The 22,029-nt window shown below is 39.5% G+C and overlaps 1 protein-coding gene across 1 annotated transcript in view; it reads right to left on the reverse strand.

The window, feature by feature from the left end:
* Positions 1 to 245: 245 nt before the first annotated feature.
* The window catches only part of LOC109922011 (fibronectin type III domain-containing protein 4-like), a 231,350-nt gene continuing 209,566 nt past the window's right edge, over positions 246 to 22,029 (reverse strand). The window contains exons 6-7 of the mRNA XM_048597173.1: positions 16,047 to 16,557; positions 246 to 910 (exon numbers count right to left, since the gene is read on the reverse strand). Coding sequence (XP_048453130.1) covers positions 16,516 to 16,557 — 42 coding nt within the window. The 3' untranslated portion in view covers positions 246 to 910; positions 16,047 to 16,515. The remainder of the gene's footprint in view (positions 911 to 16,046; positions 16,558 to 22,029) is intronic.

Genomic DNA, 22,029 nt, shown 5'->3' on the forward strand with positions numbered 1-22,029 from the left:
TTCATCAAAGATACTAATCTCTTCTCGCATTGGTGGAAAAAGAAAATGAAACATTGGCTAAATATTAATGGTATCTGGTCTGGTTCAAGATCACAACCATCACAATTTTACAACTCAAATAAAAATCCAAAGATCTGTTTGAAAATGTATTATACTTTTATTAGTTTATATATAATTGTATAAAACAATTTGGAATTAACATTTATATTAATTCTTAGTGACAATATTTGCAAATAGTTCTTGGCTTAGGTATCTTAGGAGTACAGAAAAGCAATATTAAACATAATTTTTAATACTAAAATCATTTCTAGACTGTCTCTGAATGAATAGGCTCTGCTTGATTTCTCTGACAGTGTTTTACTCTTCACAAGTGGACTTAGCCAGGCCAACAAACATAACATACACGTTCAAACAAGTCTCTCAGATAACATACTGATTTTTCATAACTGATTAATCAAGATACACTGCCAAACTGACATTGGCAGTAAAATATTTAATATTGTGATTCTATCTCCTAATGATCCACTAGTTAATTTTGTTATTAATATTTATTCAATGATTTTCAGTAAATTTCTGGGCACTGAGTGTCAGAATCAATTACTGTCACATAACAATTCACTTCACTTTAACTGTATGCTTCTACTTCAATTTAGAAAAGAATCCTTTCCTGGAGTATTGTAGCATTTTATTCATTTCCTGCACAGTCATCCATGCAGCCTGTCTGAGTGAATCTGCCAATTTAGTCCCAGCTGATGCCAGAATAGGTGCTGATTTGTTGCTTTGAATCCAAACTGCACCAAGAACTCTGTTGCTAATGCCCAAAACTACTTCATGTGAGGCCTCTACATCTGGTGGGCAGAAGAAGCTTTCATTCCGTTAGACATAGCTACATGTTTACCCAATTCCAGACCTGAGAGAGTTAAAATAACTGTGTCAACTTTAAGTCATTTATAAAACAAAACATGTTGAAGTGGACAGACAAATGGTATGCCTTTCTTGCCGACCCAGTTTCTGACCCATTTTACAAAGCGGCAATATACTAATTTTTGATTCTTTTAAACATAGCAATCTTATTTATGAAATTATTTGCTTCTTCTGTTTTTCTATGTGGAATATATTTCACAACAAAAGTTATCTTCCCAAAATATATACTTCTTCCTTTAAAGGATCAAGAATGCTGGCAAATATGGATTATATTTGGTGGTAAAATATTTTAAAAAGTAGTTCTCAGAATATTGGCAACACTTACAAGGCTGGTATTTATTGCCCTGGAGAAGTTGATGGTGGTTGAAATTCCTTCTTTTGCTAATTTTCAAGCTCAGCAAAGTAGAATTTCCAATTTTGGGCCACTGATGGCTTACAGTAATACTATCAGCAGAAATAACTATATTTCAAAGTGAGGAAACATGGCGTTTGTGGAGAACACTGGAGTGATTAACCCGTATTGCTCAGAAGAATGATTCATACAAAAATACATATGACTTACAGCATGCTGAAAAAATTCACTAATTATTTTCACACATGTTCTATCAATGTTGATTAATACTTGAATTTGGTTCCTTAGGGGCCTGTTGCACTGCAGAACCTAAGCAAAGTGGTCACTTTATTTGTGTGCAAGATTCAACATGGTTAACAACAAGCTGTAAGTGGTATGACATTCAAGCAGGATTTTGCCCTTAACCGATTCCCATGCCTGTACACTTCTCAGTTTGGGCTACTGAATGGAAACCATGGCTAATCTCTTTTTTGAAGCACCCTGATTGTCACTTCAGCTGGGATCAGCCATTTGAGCAGAGAATATGATCTTCCTATTTCATACAGTTTGCTAAAATAATATGCAACTTATCTATTTTCTAAACCTTTCAGGAGTGCTTAATTCTCTCTTTTCAACACCAACTCAATCATTTCACTTTTTTTGCAATAAATCCGTTCATTTAAAGGGTCATCAGCTTGAAATGTTATTTTTCTTTCCACACTTGCAGCCCGACCTGCTGGGTTTGTTCTGTTTATATTTCAGATTTTTAACATCAGCAATATCTTGATTTTGTCACTACAGTTGATCTATTTTGGGATTTCAACACCTCATTTGCTTTCTTGTTAAAGTGTGTCAACAGAACTGTATCTGTTATTTGGGGAAATAATAAAATGGGATTAAGAAATTGTAGAACTAAAGTCAGATAAAAGCTTTAATTAATTTCTATTTATCAGAAACTATCCTTAATCCGTTCTGCTCTTCCAGCACTAAATTACAGCTGTTACTCATTTCTATGCTTTAAAAAAAATTTGAGATTGTGTAGTTTTGGAGTTTATGTACATGGTATGTAGTGTTGTTAAATATGACATAGTGAGAGTAAGCTTTGTTTGCTGAAATAAAACAGAAAACAGCAGATGCTAGAGATCTGAATCAAACTAAAACAGCAATAGTTGGAAAAACGTAGCAGGTCTGGCAGCATCTTCAAAAGGATTTGTCCTGAAGAAAGGTCAAAGGACTTGAAATATTAACTCTGTTTTTTCACCACAGAAGCTACTAGACAAACTGAGTTTCTTCAGCAATTTCTATTTTTGAAAATGCAGTTTGAATTTATCTAAATTTTATGGAACTGGAAACATTCTTGCAAGGTGAGTAAAGAATGCAATCAAAATGGATGAAATAAAGGAGATCAGAATATGTATTATTATGTAGTAAAATAATTGGCCGTTGCCAATGCAGTCTTAAGTTTGGTAAAGTACAGAAAGCTATTGTGTCGTACTTTCTTCAGTAAATTCAAGGTCAGTGGATAAACCATGAAACGGGATAATTATTGATTACAGAGAATCTGAGCAGATTTCAGCTACACTTTATTGAGACTATGCTTGGTAATTTTTAATTTTATTCATTAAATGCATTGTGTGCTTCAAATTTATCCTGGTCTGACTTGGAAAATGTTTTATCCACAAGCTGTATCAAAAAGTACAAATCAGGGGATGAGTAGGTCAAGGGAGTAGTGGAGTAATTGTCCTGTCCAGGGGGTTCCTGATTGAAAGCATTCCTAGCATTTTTTCACTTTTATCTCATTTCCAATCTTTATTCTTTCTATGCTCCCATTTTCAACTTTCTTTTTATTTATATTTATTGTACTCTTTCTACTTTCCCTTTGATTTTGATGTTTTGTTCTTCTCCTCATATTGCTTATAGAGCTTTTTCTCTATCTTTGTTCTTTCAACATTTGTATATGAAGGGCAGGCAGCAGAATATGAGTAGCTAGCCAAATAGCAATCAAAAAAATATTGTCAATTGTTACAAAAACCCATCTGATTCACTCATTCCCTTTAGGGAAGGAAGTCCGCTATCCTTACTTGGCCTACCTGTGACTTCAGAGTCACGACCATATGGTTGTCTCTTAACTGACCTCTGTTATGGCCTAGCAAGCCATTCAGCTTTATCAAACTGCTATGAAGTTTTCAAAGAAAAATGAATGAAACCAGGGAACCACACAGCATCAACTTAGGCACGGGAAATGAAGGTGGCAAACTCAGCCTTGTTGACTCTGCGAAGTTCTCCTCACCAACCTTTGCAGTTGTGTGTCAAAACTGGGAGAGCTGTCGCATAGACTAGTCAAGCAACAGTTTAACATACTCATACTCACTGAATCATAACTTGCAGACAATGTCACATACACCACCATCACTATCCCTGGGAATGCCCTTTCTATTCTGAGGTAGTGTCACTGTGGTATAAAGTATGAAAAGAGTTGGCCTGGAAGGTCTCAACATTGACTGCAGACCCCTTGAAATTTCCTGGCATCAGATCAAACATGAACAAGGAAACATCCTGCTGATTACCAACTATCAGTACACCTTGGCAAATGAATTATTACTCCTCCATGTTGAACACTACTTGGAGAAAGTACCAAGGGTGGCAGGGGCACAGGATATACTCTAGATGGAGGATTTCAATATCTGTCATCAAAAGTAACTCTGTGGTATCATCACTGAATATGTTGGCTGAGTCCTAAAAGACATTGTTGCTCGACTGGGTCTGTGGCAGGTGCTGAGAGAATCAAAAACAGGAAAAAAAGTATTGAATTCGCCCTCATCACCTTCCTGTCTTAAATGTGTCCAACCATGGCAGTAACAATAGGACAGACCATTGCACTGATCTTGTGGATCCTTCACTTTGAGGATATATACCATTGTGTCGCACTGTCACTGTGCTAAATGGGACAAATTTCGAACAAATCTAGCAACTCAAGACTGGGCATTCATGAAGTGGTGTGGGCTATCAGAATCAGCAGAATTGTTTTCCATCGTAAGGTTAAACCTTATGGCTCAGCATATTTCCCTCTCTACCATTATTATTAAGCAAGGATATCAACTTTCATTTAACTAATAGGGCAGGAGGAATGCCAGGAGCAAAGCCAGGAAAAAATTAAAAGATGAGGTGTCAACCTGATGGAACTCTAATACAGGACTACTTTCATATCAAAGAGCAGAAATAGCATTCAACAGACAGAGCTAAACAATCTCACTTCAATTGGATCAGATTTAAGGTTTGTCACATCCAGTGGTGAATGAGGATGGACAATTAAGAGGAAGTGAAGATTCCACAAATATCCCCATCCTCAATAATTGGCGAGCCCAGCAATATTAATGCAAAAGCTAAGGCTGAAATATTTGCAACCACTAGAGTCAGAAATGCCCAGCAGCTGATCTGTCTTGGCCTTCTTGTGTGGACTCCAGCATCAGTAATGCCAAGTTTCAATCAATTCTATTCATTCCATACGATATGAATGGCTGAAAGCACTGGATACTTCAAAGGCTATGGGTCCTGACAACATTCCGGCAATGGTCCTGAAGATGTATGCTTCAGAACCTAGCCTGCCCTTAGCTGAGCTGTTCTATCGCATCTACCTAACAACGTGAGAAATTGCTCAGATGTATACTGTCCACAAAAAAGAGAGTCCAAATCCATTCCATCAGTCTTCTCTCAATCAGCAGCAAAATGATGAAAGGTGTCACTGGAAGTGCCATTAAGTGGCATTTGTGAAGGAATAACCTGCTCACTGTTATTCAGTTGGATGCCACCATGGCCATTCACATCCTGACCTTATTACAGCCTTAGTTTGAACATTGACAAAAGAGTTCAATTCCAGAGGTGAGGTGAGAGCAACTGTCTATGACAGCAAGGCAGCATTTGATCGACTTGGGCAAGGAGTCCTGTCAAAACTGGAGTCAGTGGGAATTAGTGAAATACTATTCTCTCAGTGTGGTCATGCCTAGCACAAAGAAAAATGGTTGTGTTGTTGGAGATCAATTACCTTAGTCCCAGGACATCTCTTTAGGAGCTCTTCAGGGTAGTATCCTAAGCCTAACCATCTTCAGCAGCTTCATAATTGATTTTCCCTCCATCGTAAGGTCAAAAGTGGGTATGTTCGCTGATGATGGCATAATGTTTGGCACCCATCATGTCTCCTCAGATTCTGAAGCAGTCTATATCCAAATGAAGCAAGACTTGGACAATATCCAGGTTTGGCGGACAGGTGGCAAATAACATTTATATCATGCAAGTTCCAGTCAATGACCATCGCCAACAAAAGAGAATCTAGCACTTATTCTTTGACATTCATGGTATTACCATCACTAAATTCCCTACTATTAACAACCTCGGCATGATTTATCAGAAACTGAATTGGACAATCCGTATAAATACCCAGGTGGCAAAATTAGGTCAGCAATTTGGAATTCTACATGAGTAACTCATCCCCATCCACTCAATGCTTATTCACAAACTCCAAGGCAGAAATCAGAGTACGATGACATACTCCCCACTTGCCTGAATGAGAGCAATGATACTCAGAAAGCTGGATACAATCCAGGGCAAAGCAATGCCTTTATTTGTACGAAATGGACCCACTTTTAACATTCTCCTCTTCCACTACAGTACAGCAGTTTATATCATTTACAAGATGCAGTGTTGCAGTAACTCAGGGCTCCTTCAACATCATCTTCCAAACCTGTGACCTCCTGGAACTCACTTCCTACCAGCTGTGGGTGTGCCTACACCCGACAGACTTCAGTGATTGAAGCAGGCAGTTTATCACCTTTTCTCAGGCAATTAGGGATGGGCAATAAATATTGGTCATGCTTCAGCGAAGCTCTCATCCCATGAAAAAAAATACCAATCAGGATACCTTTCTATTCTTTCCTTCCTCCAGTATTTATCTTGCTTTCTCACAAATAGCATTTGTGCTATTCAGCTCAAATATCACTAATTCCAGCCTATTCCATTTTCCAAACACTCTCTGGATAAAGCAGTTTCTTCCAAATTTCTTATTGATTATCAGATTTAGGACCTCTGGTTTCAAACTCCCAAACAAGTGGAAATATCATCTCCTTGTCTATTCTCTCAGACTTCTTTAAAATTTTAAAAATGTTTATTAGGACAACTGTCAGCTGTTTCTTTGTGAAGAGTCATTGCCTATTCAGTTTTCTTCTAATAGTTTTATTAAGAATGACAGCAATTTACTCTTTTCATCATTTATCACTAGACCATTTAATATAATTCCTCTATATCAAATCCATAAATATATAAGTTACTAGAGAATATCAAATGATGGAATGATTATAACAGAAGAAGGCCATTCAGCCTGTGGTTTCCATGCTGGCCCTCTTACAGAACAATTAACATAATGCTACTTCTCATAAAACTGCAAATTTCCCCTTATCAAATAACATATCATAGTATCTATGACTATATCTAATTATTTTGTTACAATTTTGCTGGTTCATGCATATGTATTGTACAAATTAAATTAAATGATTTTAAGTGATAAATATATTGCAAAAGATTGACTACAACAAATAAATGTCTAGGTGATGAATAACTTGCTGTCTGGTCCTATTTCTCATAAAATTCTACCACTGAAAGGAGAAGGTTGGTTTAAGACGACTATCCTCATTCTCCACCCATCATACTTTTCTTCTTGTTTCTCTTACAAGTATTCCTTAAGAACTAGGAAATAATTATAACTGGTTGCTCAGTCAGAAAAGTTAGTTATTCCAGGTTTTCTCCCTATCAATATATGGTATTTGCATCATTAATAGGGGCATGTGTCAACTAAAACATACAGATCACCTTCATTTCTGGAATGAAGCAACCCATGACCAAATGCAGCAAGATCTGAATAATATCCAAACTTGGACTGAAAAGTGGCAAATGACATTCATGTCACACAAGTTCCAAGTATTGACCATCTCCAAGAGAGAATCTAACCATCCTCTCTTGATATTTAATGGCACTACCATCACTGAATCCCCTATTATCAGCACCTTGGGGGGTTACCATTGACCAAGAACTGAACTGGACAAATCAAATAAATGCTGTAGCTACAAAAGCAGGTCAGAGGCTAGGAATCCTGTGGTAACTCACCTCCTGATTCCCCAAAGCCTGTCCACCATCTACAAGATACAAGTCAAGAGTGTGATGGAATACTCCCCACTTGTCTGGATGATTGCAGCTCCAACAACATTCAAGAAACTTGACACCATCCAAGACAAAACAGACTGCTTGATTGGCACCACATCCACAAACATCCACTCCCTCCATCACTGATACTCAGCAACATCAGTATGTATCATCTACTCGATGCACTATAGCAATTCCTGAGACAGCACTTTCCAAACCTACGAACACTCCCATTTCGATGGACATGGCAGCAGATATCTGGAAACACCACCATGTGCAAGCTTCTTTCCAAGTCACTCAAAATCCTGACTTGGAAATATACCATTGATCTTTCACTGGCAAAATCCTGGAAGATGCTCCTAAGGGCACTGTAGCTTTACCTACACCAAGTGGATTGCAGCAGTTCAAGAAGAAAGTTCACCACCACTGTCTCAAGGGCAACATGGGATGAGCCATAAATGTTGGCCCAGCCAGTGATGCCCAAATCCCATGAGAGAATAAAAAGAAATTCTGCAATGAACTTTAGCCTATCTAAACCTTTGCACAGTGCTATTATAAAAATCTGCTATATGACAATAAGTACAAAAGGAAAGCTAAAGCCAGAAAACGAATTGAAAAGAAAACCTTAAAATATCAGCATAAATAATATAAGATTTAAATTATTAAATAATAATATGGCATTGCAAGATTTTGAAATATTAAATATCATCTCTGGCAATGTAAAATGTAATATTAGTTTGAGCAATGCAAGATTGTTCACATTAATATTCAATCTATGACTTAAAGGATGAAATAGCAGCCTGGGCATTGTAAGATTTAATGCGTTAAATATTAGCTCCGACATTGTATGATTTAATCACATGCCAATGCAATACATAAAATATTGAGTATCAACACGTGCAATTTAAGATTTAATATAATAGTAAAGAGTAATTAATTTATCATTGTCAAGTTAGTAACATTAGGGCATTGGTATAATGGAGTCAAGAAGTGAGGGGGGCAAAGAAAAGATTGTCAGTAACAAACAAATTGAGATGAGGGCATATGCTAAGTAATGCTAGGATAGCATAAAATACTAATTAAGCCACACTGGAGTACTGAGCACCTGCATTACAGGAGGAAATTAATGAAACAAGAGGTATTATGGAAGAAATTAGTGAGGATGTTGCTAGGATGAAGAATTTTAGCTGAGGAAAGATTTGATAGTTTGGGATTGTTTTCTTTGGAACAGAGGAGATCAAGAAGATTTATTTGAGGTATATAAAAATTATAAGGAATCTAGACAGAGTAGATAAGAGGAGCCTATCTCCTCTTAGCAGAGGGATATGGATAGAAAGTGATTAGAAGAATGATTAGACAGCTGTTTAAGAGATATTTCTTCACCAAAAGGATGGTGGGGACAGGAACTCACTGTGTCAAAGGGTGGTGTAGATAACTTAAAAAGTCATCATTTTAAAAAAAGTATAATTTGAAGACAGGGCTATTAGAATGACAAGAACTGGCATGTAGGATGAGGCTGGATACTCATTTTAGGTTTAACACATACTTGAGAGGATTAACTATTCTACGCTTCAAATTCTAAAACTATTGATTGGAGGTTCCTGACATTTTTTGTGTTGTGATTGATCAGGATGACTTTTCCTCAATTCTCTTTAGAAACACTTTATTCATAAATAATTTCATAACTTGTTCTTCACCATTACAAATACTGACAATAGCTGCTTTCAGCTCCATGCTTCCTCTGGCTGGTGTGTTCAGAACTGGGGATACAGTCTTAGAATAAGGGGCAAATCATTTAGGACTGAAGCAAAGAGAAATTTGTTCATTGAGAGGATAGTGAATTTCCTACCCTAGAGGCTGTGGCAGCTTAACCACTGAGAATGCTCAAGGTAGAGATTAATCAATTTCAAGGGCTATGGGCATAGTGTGGGAAAATGATGTTGAGGTAGAATATCAGCTATGATATAATGGAATAGTGGAGAAGGTCTGAAGAGCTGAATGGCCTAGTCCTGCACCTGCTTTCCATGTTTCCGATGAGAGTATTTTGGAGCTATTTCATTTATATTTTTACCTGTGGAAGAATCTTAGTTCTGTGGGCCAGTAGAAGTTGGTATTGTTAAACTTGAGAGGGTGCAGAAAATATTTACAAGGATGTTATCAGGACTGGAGGGTTTGAATTATAAGGAGAGGCTGAATAGGCTGGGACTTTTATGCCCTGGAGCATTGGAGGCTGAGAAGTGACCTTATAGAGGTTTATAAAATCATGAGGGTCATGGATAGGGTGAATAGCCAAGGTTTTTTTCCTAGGGAGGGTGAGTCCAAAACCAGAGGGCATAGGTTTAAGATGAAAGGGGAAAGATTTAAATGCATTGAAGAGACTAAAGAAACGAGTTACTAGAATGATTCTAGACATGATAAATTTCAGGAACGAGGATAAATTGAAGAAGTTGGGACTGTTCTCAGCGAGAAGAAGGCTGAGAGGAGATCTGATTGAGGTTTTCAAAATCATAAGTAGGCTGGACAGAGTAGAGAGGATGAAGTTGTTTCCACTTGTACAAGAAACAGGAGCAAGTGGGTATTGATTTAGAATGATGTGTAAATGAAGTGATTGGAGAAAGATCTTTTTCATACACTAAGTGGTTAGGTTATAGAATGCACTGCCTGGAAATGTGGTGGAGGCAAGTTTGATTTCGACAATAAAGAGGGGACTGGATGATTATTTGGAATGTAATGGTGCATAGTGATATGGGGAAAAGGCGGGCGATTTGAAAAGGCGAAAAGATAATGGAGCTAGTGCAGGGACAATGGGCTGAATGGCTGCTTTCTGCAAACTTAATAATGCTGCCATTCTGAGAAGTCTACATGCCTGGGATTTCCTGCATGCTGCAGAGTTTTGACTCCAAACGCTGTGCCCTACATTTTGACAGGCTCCCTCTCTGGAAGGCAGCATAAGTGACTGGGTGGCTTTCACTCATGAACATCTGAGCTCTGATGCTGGGAGCATATTGAATCTGAAAAACAGCCAAATTTCCCAGTGCCATGATGGGAGATCCTCACTACAATCCATCCCTAACTAAGGTGCCAAGATGGCTGTGGAGATCAGGAGGAAGCAACATCTCCTCCCCAGTCCCCCACCCCACCCAAAAGGAGTCCAAGAGGGTCCACTAAGGGTATCCCTGTCTTAGTGCAGGTGTTCGGTTTCTCAAGGCCCTTGATTATCTCTTGAATCCTTGCACCATCCAAGCCTTCAAAAGCCAACTTTGTTCAGTACTACAATAAACTCCAGCTTCAGCAATAGATAGTTATATTTTCACGATCATTTTCAAGATTAAAGTATGCAATTGTAGCTGACATCTGGGTGCACTTTGTGTCCTTCAATTGAATGATTGCTCTGTCTGTGATGAATATAAATAATCACTTGATAAGTTTTGAAGTAGAGCAGGTGCCCTTGGTGTTATAGTCAACATTCATCCTTTACCTCCAAAACTGGTCATTTATCTTGTTGCGTTGTTTCTTAAAAGGAGAAACAGGTGTAAATCTTGTTGGGATAGCCTAAAGATGTGACAACCACTGTTTAAAGTTCTCACATAGGTTTATATGTTTATTTCCATTTAATTTCCTTTCATTCTCCAATCCTGAATGCAATTACTCATATTGCTATTTAATTTTTCAGGTGGTTGCTATTCTCCATAAACTCAGAATGAATATTGGCATTGACTGTTAACATTTCTGACTCTGTTGGTGGTCACATTGAGGTCATACCTGTGAGCCGAAGATTCAATGGTGCAAAAAGGAAGCTAACAATAACAAAAGGATCTTTTACTTCACTCAGTGTAATTTCCATCAGAATACTGTAACAGTAGTTCTGTGTGTCTGCCGTGTACAATACAAAGGATTTACAAATTCTGAAAAGGGTCTCAGATTCAAAAGAAGAGTCAAAATGGGATTCAAAATGCCAATTCTGTTTTTCATTCAGCAGATGCTGCCAGACCTGTTGAGTTTCTCCAGTGTTTCTGTTTTTATTTTGATATAACTTGAATACTTTTAGGTAAAGAACAAACCTGCGTTCTATGAATTAACAGAGGTTGGTCTTCTCTTTGAGTGACTGGTGACAGAAAGTCAGCAGCTAATTTTGAATCTCTCTATATTTTTATTTCCATTGACTTCAAATGTAAGTGCTCTCACAATTGGTAAGGTCTCAGATCCCCACTGAGAATATTAATGCTTTCAGGTTTCCCCGCATTAAAGTAGAGAAAACTATTGTGAAAGCTGGATATCCTCAGTCCTTTTCAGTATGCACACCCAACACAATTTCAGAAGAAGTGGGACAGACAATTGATCGGGGTTTTTAGCCTTTAACCCTGCTGCTCTGATTTTGGAGATTCTGGTGGACCGAGGGAGAGATGGATTCGGACAAAATGAACTGTGAGAACTGAATTAAGAACAGTTCTTGATTGTTCTGTAGCGACTGGCAGCTGGTAAGCTTATTGTGGAAAGAAGCTGGTCCAAAGGAAAGGTGAAGGCTTTACCCTGAGAGTTCAAGCCAGAATCACAGCCTCAAGCTCACAAGACCGGAAAGATAAATTTGTTTTATAGTTGTTTCCTTACAGCCCTTTTTACAAAATGAGCCACAGGTATGCTGGCCTGAAAAGAAGATTTAAACTCTCTCCATTGACGTTACAAATTTATTTTTTCCCTGGACGTAGGTGGGGCTGACAATGCCAGCATTGGTTGTCCATCCCTAATTGCCCTAGAACTATGTGGCTTAGAGGGCAGTTAAGAGGTAACCATATTATTGTGGGTCTGGAATTGGTCAGACTGGGAGAGGATGGCAAATTTTCCTTCCTTGAAGGATATTATTGAATCTGATGGATTTTTACAATAATTAATAATAGTTTCCTGGGGCAGACAGGCATTCTGAGACTCATTATGTAAAGGCTGACCATTATGTAACCTCAGACAATTTGCCGCAGTGTACACGATCTTACCCTGATCGCTTGATCTATTTTAAGATGTAAACTGAGGAGACAGAAGTTGAGCCAAACACTCATCCCACGTTTAGCAAATTCAGGTAACTGGGATCATTGTTTGGTTTGACTCTGAATCTACACAGGTTTCTAAATGCTTTTACACATTATTATTTTGATCACATTCAGGTATACCAAGAACAAGTACATTGGAAAATATTTTTTCTCAGAAGAAAAACACTGATTGCTGGAAGGAGGTAATCACATGCAACAGTGAAAATGAAATAATTGTTAACCTTTTCGACCTGGTCCAAGTTGATCCAAATAATGAATGCAACTCCACAGAATAGTAACAACATCTATGTCCATATATATCTCTTGAACTAAAGCATACTGTACATTTTTTTCAAACTATTACAAGAGATTACTTTGATTTACAAATTGACAAAGAAATTAGGGAAGAATCTTCCACCCTCATTAGTGGTGAATGTGGTGGTGGAGGCATTTAACCAGTTGAGAGGGTGGCAGCTGAGGGCTCCATCACTTTCTCACTTCCACTCTGACTGTCCATAGCCAGTGGTAGGCCTTTCCTGCCCTGCAGCTATATATGGACAATTAGTGATCACTGAAAGGACTCATCCCACTACTGATAGTATTAACCTAACAGCGGGCAAAAAGCTCAGTCATGCTTTAGCCAGTAGTCAACCTGCACCACCCCTCTCATTGCCTGCATAAGATTTAATCTTAATATGTGACTAAAAGTGAAAAGGAAAGTATTTTAGACACATGTGATTTCAGACAGGCACAAAAATATAAGTGAATTTTAATCCAGCTTTTTAGATTAAGAAGTCTGTTTAGCCCTTTGAGAACATCCCCTGTCTACATTACTGCCTAAATTCTTTTGCAAAACCATGACATATTCCAAAAGGCACATTGCATTTACCATTAAGATTCCTAAGTAACCTAGCCTGGATATACCATTTGGCTACTACTGGTTGTCTATCATATTTCTGGTGTAATTCCCTCGAGAGCTGCTGTAAATGGCTAAAAACAAAAATCCCTTAGAAATTTCACGGCCCCTAACTTGTAAATTGTGGAAGACTGGAAATGTATTGGATAAACACAATTCAAATCCTTAATTAATAATATTCAATAATAAAAATAAATATTTAAGCATCATGTGTGTTATAATCACACGGCAATGATGAGACTAATGAATAGATACTGTAGGTAAATATTTGCTGAATTTGCTGTTCTCAGTTGGAATCTCACTGAACAAGAATAGACACTTGAGGATAAGATGCATAGATCTACATGTGTTGGTGCTCTCAATGTTCAGTGAAGAGCTTGAGCAACTTTGAATTATGTTTGTAAGTTACATTCGGAAAAAGTGAAGTGTGTAATCAAAATCTGGAGTGAATTCATGCCATGCATGTTTAATTACTTTCCACATCTCAGCTGATAATATGGTATATTCAACATACTATGTCAGCTTAAAATGGGGATGAGATTACTGGTGAGCTCTGGCCTACCTCTGGCGAAGATGAATGGCCTTCATTTTCTGCTCAATTTCAATGGAACCATTGCCTTAAATGCTACTTTTGGGGATGCTTTTCCAAATGTAAAATGGAGAATTGCTGTAGTGGGCATTCATCTCCTTTGTGCAAACTGGTCAATGTTTGTTTTTACACCATTGTATCAATATTGTACTACTTTCAGTGAGAACCATTTGCCTGCAATTATTCATGTCAAATTATTAGCTTACTGCATTTGAGCACAATTCCTCTCTCTGCCCTTCTGATAGAGGTACTGCCACATCCAGTTTGAACAGTTTAAAACCACAGTTTAAAAATAGCACAGTAAGCGTTAACAAAATATCCTATTAGGCACCCAGAAATTACAGTTCTCAATCTTACTTTAAAGGTCATGTCTCAATTAATCAACAAATGATCAAAAATTTAATGGGGCATTATCTTCATGAAAATACATTTAAAAAGTACATTTGAAAAACTCATTTCTCATAAGCAGAAGATCGAATGCAAGCCTTTACATGTCAATAACACATCTTGTCAATTTAAATATTTCCCAGTCATAGAGTCAGAGAGTAACACATCATGGAAACAGGATCTTTGGCCCAAACTGGTCCATGACGACCATGGTGCCCACTCAATTAGTTCCAATTGCCCACATTTGGTCCATATCACTCTAAACCCTTCCCATCCATGTACCTATCTAAATGTTTTTTTTTTAAACTTGCTCCAAAGCAATGATTTTCTGTTTGGTTTGCTGAAGATGAAAAAACACAGTATATTAATGGAACATCTCATGGCATGGGTTATAAGCTACTGGTTAGTAAATATCTCATGTGCCAGCCTTGCTACATTATAGTATTTACTGTCTCTCCATCTGGTGTTGGCGTGGTGTTGGTATATGTCATGGATGCCTTAATGCACCGCACTAGAGTATCATAGAAAACTGATCTTCATGTCATTCTGATGTAACTATGCTGTCAGGTAAAAGTAAAATAGGCCTGCTCTCTAATAAGAGAGAGAGATGACTGGTGGTGGTTTAACCTGAGTCGCCAGACCTCGGACAAGTGGAGAGGTTGAGAAGGAGTCCTTCACAGCAACCTCAGCCATTGCGGGAATTGAACCTGCGCTCTGCATCACAATCCAGCTGCCCAGCCAAGGGCTAAGCAACCCCTGGCTGGCAGGTATAGGTGCAGCCAAAATTCAGTCCCTATCACACAGGTGGGCCTGGAAAAAAAAAAGCAGAGGGCAATTACTGTGGTGAATTGAGTTACAAAATAAAATGTAACAGATTCCTGAGACTGCTCTTTGTCACAGAATAGCTGTTATGTCAGAAAAACGTGGAAAAAAAGAACCAGAGGACAAAATTGCAATTAAATTTATTGTGTTAACTTATTATTATCGTTGAAGTTTAGAACTATAATACCTGCTTGATATGCTATTCCTGTCACACATTTTGCATTGCCAGAGGCATGGCAGACAAAATGATTCTCAATGTCAGGCACTTCATCTCTTGCAGAGGATGTTTCTATTTTTGACTCTGCCTTTAAAATGATGAATTTCCACTTCTACACAGCAATATTTAAGCAGCTCAATGGTCTTCCCTCTTGAACCATACAGCATCAAAAGTTCCCCCAAAATTGAGAAGATAGTGACGTTATTCTCATTCAACTCTGCTATTTCTAAGTACAACTGTATGACTATGTAAGGTGTTGCTTTAAAATGAATACTTTAACCTCAATTGTTAGGCATAAATGGGAGCTCTAACTCTATTAATAAAGGGAGATCTCTTCATCTATTAGAGTTAATCTTCCTGTCAGAAATATTATGAATCAATAAAACAGTTCAAACATTAATGTAATTTTGACTTCAATAGAATTGATGAGAGTCAAACTGATTCTCCATATGTAGTGTGTGCTGAATCCTGAAGCAAAGGGAAAATAAACCAGTAAACCAGAATGTGCTGTTACCAAAACAAGTTATGTTCTATACAGTCTGATATTTAGAATCTCATATGGAGAGTTTCTTTCAAGTTGGACAGATTCATTTGAGTATCACTGACACATTTACAAAATCTTCTCAGTCAGCATGCTGGTGCTTCCTCACCTGTTCAATCCATTAGGCGCATTGAAATTCACTGAATGCAGATCTGGAACCATGCTATATCATAATTGAGTCTTTCCAGGTGTTGAGTCCCTGAGCTGACCATCATATTGGTCTCCCGCACACTTGACAAAGAATCTTAGATTGGCAAACCATTAAATGAGAGCGGGACCTCTATGCAGTAGGATGCTCTGATGTTTGCAGTGCTTCATGTAGATCTTAGCCAATACTGCATGTCTCTGGACATCATCTGCATGGGTCACCTTTGGCGGCCCTTTATGCTGAAGAAGGAATCCCTCATGCACAGCCTTAATCTCCATGCAGGTCCTCTGAGGAAAGAAAGCCTTGGCTATGACATGCTTTTAGGCATAAAGATGGTATTAATGATGCAAAATATGGATTCATAAGGTTTAGACAATGTTCCTTTAGTCTGTTGAATACTTGTCCCATCTGTAGAGCCATACTGCAGTAGTCAAACTTCAATGATGTTAATTGCTGGTGTGTTATTTTGGAACTAAAAACAAGAAAATAAATAGAATCAAACATATGTTACCAGCTCTTATAGGGAGATTTTTTATTCAATTTGATGGAAATACTTGGGAGTAGAGCACATTCTTAAGTTTTTTATTTTTCTTAGATATTTAGAGAAGATTTTGGGAGAGAAAACAACAGAATAAAAGCTGTTACTAATCAACAGAAACCTGTGATGTGGGGCTGGACCTTTTGGCAGGGTGAACGAAGCAGAATGGAACATGAGTGCTCCACTCGCTCCTGCTCCTCCCAAATTAAGTGTAACTGAGGAGGAGTCACAGGACCCAAAACGTTAACCCTGATTTTTTCTTCACAGGTACTGCCAGACCTGCTAAGCTTTTCCAGCAACTCCTGTTTTTGTACCAAGTTAAGTGTAAAATGGCTAATTAGCAGCTGCCAAACCAAGCAGTGTCTTTGAGATAACAAGGTGTAGAGCTGGATGAACACAGCAGGCCAAGCAGCATCAGAGGAGCAGGAAAGCTGACGTTTCAGGTCTGGACCCTTCTTCAGAAGCAGTGTCTTTGATTTGATTTGATTGATTGTTGTCACATGTACCTGAGGACAATGAAAACTTTTGAGGTTATAGACTTGCTCGTGGAGCCGATGTGATTAGTTCCAGACATTTCGTCACCCTGCTAGATAACGTCATCAGTGTCCTTCCAGTGAAGTGTTGCTGTTCTGTCCCGTTTGTTATTTATATGCCTCAGTTTGCTGGGGTGGTTGGCATTACTTCCAGTTCTGTTTTTCAGTAGTTTGTATATTGGGTCCAGTTCAAGGTGTTTGTTGATGGAGTTCCAGTTGGAATGCCAGGCCACCACGAATTCCCTGGCATGTCGCTGTTTGGCTCGTGCTATTATCGATGCATTGTCCCTGTCGAATTTGTGTCCTTCTTTGTCCATGTGTATTGGGATCAGTGAGAATTGGTCGTGTCTCTTGGTGGCTAGTCTCTTAGCGGACTCGACCGATTCTCACTGGTCTCAACACACACGGACAACGAAGGACACAAATTCGATTGGGCGAACACATCCATAAAAGCACAAGCCAAACAGAGACATGCCAGGGAATTCCTGGAGGCCTGGCATTCCAACTGGAATTCTATCAAAACACATATCGAACTGAACCCGATACACAGACCACTGAAAAACAGAACCCGAAGTGATGCCAACCACCCCAGCAAACCGAGGCGTATAAATAACAAACGGGACAGAACACCAGTGCTTCACCGGAGGCGCAGTGACGATGCTATCTAGTAGAGTGACAAAACGTCTGCAACCAAACCCACTGGCTCGGCAAGCAAGTCTACAACCTCATCCACAACCCGAGCTACAAATCTTCTCAGAAACTTTAAATGAAAAATTTTGTTTTGCGAGCAGTACAGGCTGATCATAACATACAAGAACATACAGATCATAGGTCGTTTAGACAAAGTGAGGCAGACATGGTTACGTCCACACAGGTGATACACAAAAGCAATATCAACATTAGATTTGAAGTTAGAAAGGTCCATTCAGCAGTCTAATTACAGCAGGGAAGAAGCTGTTCTTGAAACTGTTGGTACACGTGTTTAAGCTTCTGTATCTTCTGCCTGATGGAAGAGTTTGGAAGAGAGTGGTACTGGGATGGGAGGGGTCTTTGATTGTGTTGGTAGTTTTTCCGCAGCAACGGGTGGTGTCGATGGAGTCCACTGATGGGAGGTTGGCCTTCATGATGGTCTGGGCTGTGGACACAACTTTCTGTAGTTTATTACAGTCCTGGGCAGAGCAGTTGCCATATCAAGCCATTATGCACCCAGACAGAATGCTTTCTACGGTGCCTCCGTAAAGGTTGGTGAGGGTCCTTATGGGCATGCCAAATTTCCTAAGCTTGCTGGGAAAGAGTAGGCATTGTTGTGCCTTTTTGACCATTGCATCTACATGGGAGGTCCAGGACAGATTGTTTGTTATTGTCACTGCTAGGAACTTGATGCTGTCACCCTTCTTCACTTCAGCTCCATTCATGTAGATAGGGGCATATCCTCCTTTCTTCCTGAAGTCAATGATCAGTTCTCTTGTTTTGCTGACATTGAGAGAGAGATTGTTATCATTGCACCATGACACCAAACACTTTATCTCCTTCCCATATTCTTACTTATCATTGTTTGATATTCAGCCTATGATGGCGGTGTCATCAGCGAACTTGTCGATGGCGTTCTTACAAAATTTGGCCACACAGTTGTGAGTGTACAGGGAGTACAGTAGGGGGCTGAGTACACATCCTTGTAGGGCGTCGGTGTTGAGCATTATCATGGAGAAGGTGCTGTTGTCTATCTTCATTGATTCGCGGTCTGTGAGTCAGGAAGGCAGAGGGCGGAGCCGAGACCTAGGTCTTGGAATTTTGAGTTAGTTTGGTTGGGATTATAGTGTTGAAGGTGGAGCTGTAGTCGATAAGTAGAATCATAGAATCCCTACAGTATGGAAACAGGCCCTTCAGCCCAACAAGTCCATACCGACCCTTGGAGCATCCCAATCAGGCCCATCCCCCTATAACCCACCTAAGCTACACATCCCTGAACACTATGGGCAATTTAGCAAGGCCAATCCACCTAACCTGCACATCTTTGGACTGTGGGAGGAAACCAGAGTACCCGGAGGAAAAACCACGCAGACACGGGGATAATGTGCAAACTCCACACAGACGTTCGCCCGAGGGTGGAATTGAACCCGGGTCCCTGGCACTGTGAGGCAGTAGTGCTAACCACTGAGCCACCATGCCGCCCCAAAGTAGAAGCCTGACGTGGATATTCTTGGTGTCCAGATGTTCCAGAGGTGAGCGTAGGGCTAGGGAAATGGCATCTGCTGTGGGCCTGGTTCACCGTAGGCAACTTGCAAGGAATCGAGGCAGGCTGGGAGGCTAGAGTTGAAGTATGCCATGACTAACCTCTTGAAGCACCTTATAATTATGGAGGTCAGAGCAACTGGGCGATACTTGTTGAGGCACATTGCATGTGTTTCCTTTGATACTGGGATGATGGTGGTCTTCTTGAAGCAGATGGGGACTTCAGATTGTAGCAAGGAGAGGTTAAAAATGTCAGAGAATACTTCCACCAGTTGGTCCACACAGGATCTGAGTCTATGGCTGGGGACTCTGTCAGGACCAATTGCTTTCATTGGGTTTCCTCTCAAGAAGGCCGATCTGACGTCTGTGGTGGTGACTGAGGAAACAGATGCACCCGGGGCTGTCGGGATAGGTGACCCTGTGCCACTGGCATTCTGCTCGAACTGAGCATAAAAAGCCATGCCCAATCTGGCACTGAGCTGGGAGGGCACACAAAAAAGGCGTTGTGTGAACAGCCAACAAATTAAGTCTCTGGCCCTGTCAATCTCTCTCTATTTGTTTTGGCAAGTTCAAAACAATGAATAAATGAAGACAGAAAAGGAGCAATGACACCTTCACCAGCAGACTGTACACTCCACACAATCGTGGCCTTTTCTTCCTACTATTGTACCACCTCCTCATCCCTAACATAAAGTACTCCCAAACATTTTCCAATCCAATGATGGAGAAATGGACAGAGCAATAAAAAAAGCACGTACTTGGATCTTTCACAAACTCAGTAGCTTATTAATTAATCATTTCAAAATGGTTTCCCGATTGTCAATTTCTGCACCTGCTCACTGTCTATAATTTCAGTGATTGGCATGATAACCCAGTTTGAGTCAATATGTAGTATCTTATACATGATAGAAGTTGACCAGTCCAATTTGAGGTTGAAAAATCAAGCCTATGGTTTCAGTTAAAAGTTCAGAATTGAGATTTCATTTCCAGTTTGCTTAAGCATTCCATCAACACAAAAAGGTCCCAGTTATAGTTCCTACAGAAAACCTCTCCTTACCTCTATTCTTTATAATTTAGTTCTCCTAATATCCCATGCTTCTTCCCCTTAGGTTGTCAGGTTGATACCTGCTAATGTTATTTTGTAAAGCAGTCTCCTGTGTGGTGTTTTATTGCAGATTTTCAGAAATCAAGGTATACTATTCCCCTTGACCTGAAGCCTGACAGGACAAAGAACTCTTAGCTGGAGGCCACTCCCTTCATTTTCTTCATGGATCATTATTCCATTTCAAACTCAGCATTGAACATTTTAATAAAGATGTGTTAAGTGAAATTGTTGCCTTTTGGAGCTGCATGTCAGAAGAGGTTAAAGATGGCATTGTCTGTGATTGAACATGCCCATGAACTCCTGTGGGTCTGGCTTCTTTCAGATTGGTGCAGGTAACAGCTCCAACAGGTTGCAGTCTGTCATCCACTGTGGTGTAAGTGCGTGCAGCCAGTATACAGCTTTGCCAGGATAGCAGGCTTCCTATGCTGCAGTGCCACTGTCTGCACATGTGTTACTTAATGGCACTGCATTCAAATTCAGAGATTAAAACAACTGGAATGTCTTCTACTTCTTCAATGTCCAGTTGGCTGCACATAGTGTTTGTCAATTATCCTGGCAGCTGTTGTTGACATCTATGATATATATCAGTCCACCGTGTAATTAATAGTTGAGTCAAGGCCTATCAGCTGACTACCTGGCTCATGACTCCATTCATACAATGGGAGCCAAATTTCTACATAAAATGAGACTTAGTACACTGTGCTGAGTGCTTCGGCAATGCTTTCGGAGCCTATTTCACTCTTGAGGTGCCTGCTGTACTTGCCAGAGTGTGTGTGATCATGATCTGATGCACAACCTTGCCATTATGAAAGCACAGCCCTTGATGCCAGGATCAACTTAGGAGGAAAAGGAGGAGGAGGATGAGGACATAGCATTTGAACATATATTCATTAGCCTTAACCAGTTGTGTGGCATCACTGATTATCTTGCAGCCCTATGTCCACTCTCTCATAAGTGTGGTGCTGTATTTGAACATGCCAGCTGTTGTCTCCCATTGCTTCTCAGTGTTTGGCTGTGGAGTTTCCTAGTCACTTGAAGCTCAAGGACTGCTCTTCTTACCCTCTCTACTTCCTTCAGCAAGACCTCCTCTGATGTATCAGAGGACCTTGGAGTGCACATCTGTTACATTGTGACTTCTTATTACTTTTCCAATTTAAGGTCACTATTGGCATAACTACCAATACCTAGCCAAAATGCCCCTCCCATTTAATACGTTGTTTTTGAGTGGTCCATGAACTTGTGTTAACATCTCTGGGTTTTATGTCCATGCTCAGTAGTGCAAACCACTCAGCATGATTAGTGCTGGCTTCAAATGCAGCATGAAAATTTTATGCCGTCTTCATCAGAAACAGCAAGCACAGGTCAATCATGTACTGTGATCCCTGTGCCTGTTTCTAGGCCTTTTCCAAATTTGTAATTAGTGTTTCTAAATGTTGGAGAGGCCTGAAAACCAACAAAGTTGAAGTCAAAATAGTCACTAATAAATTCAATAACAAATTCAGGACAGGTGTCTTTATTCAGCGTAGAACGAACAAC

Source organism: Rhincodon typus, chromosome 5, assembly GCF_021869965.1.
Source record: "Rhincodon typus isolate 14 chromosome 5, sRhiTyp1.1, whole genome shotgun sequence".
NCBI lineage: Eukaryota > Metazoa > Chordata > Chondrichthyes > Orectolobiformes > Rhincodontidae > Rhincodon > Rhincodon typus.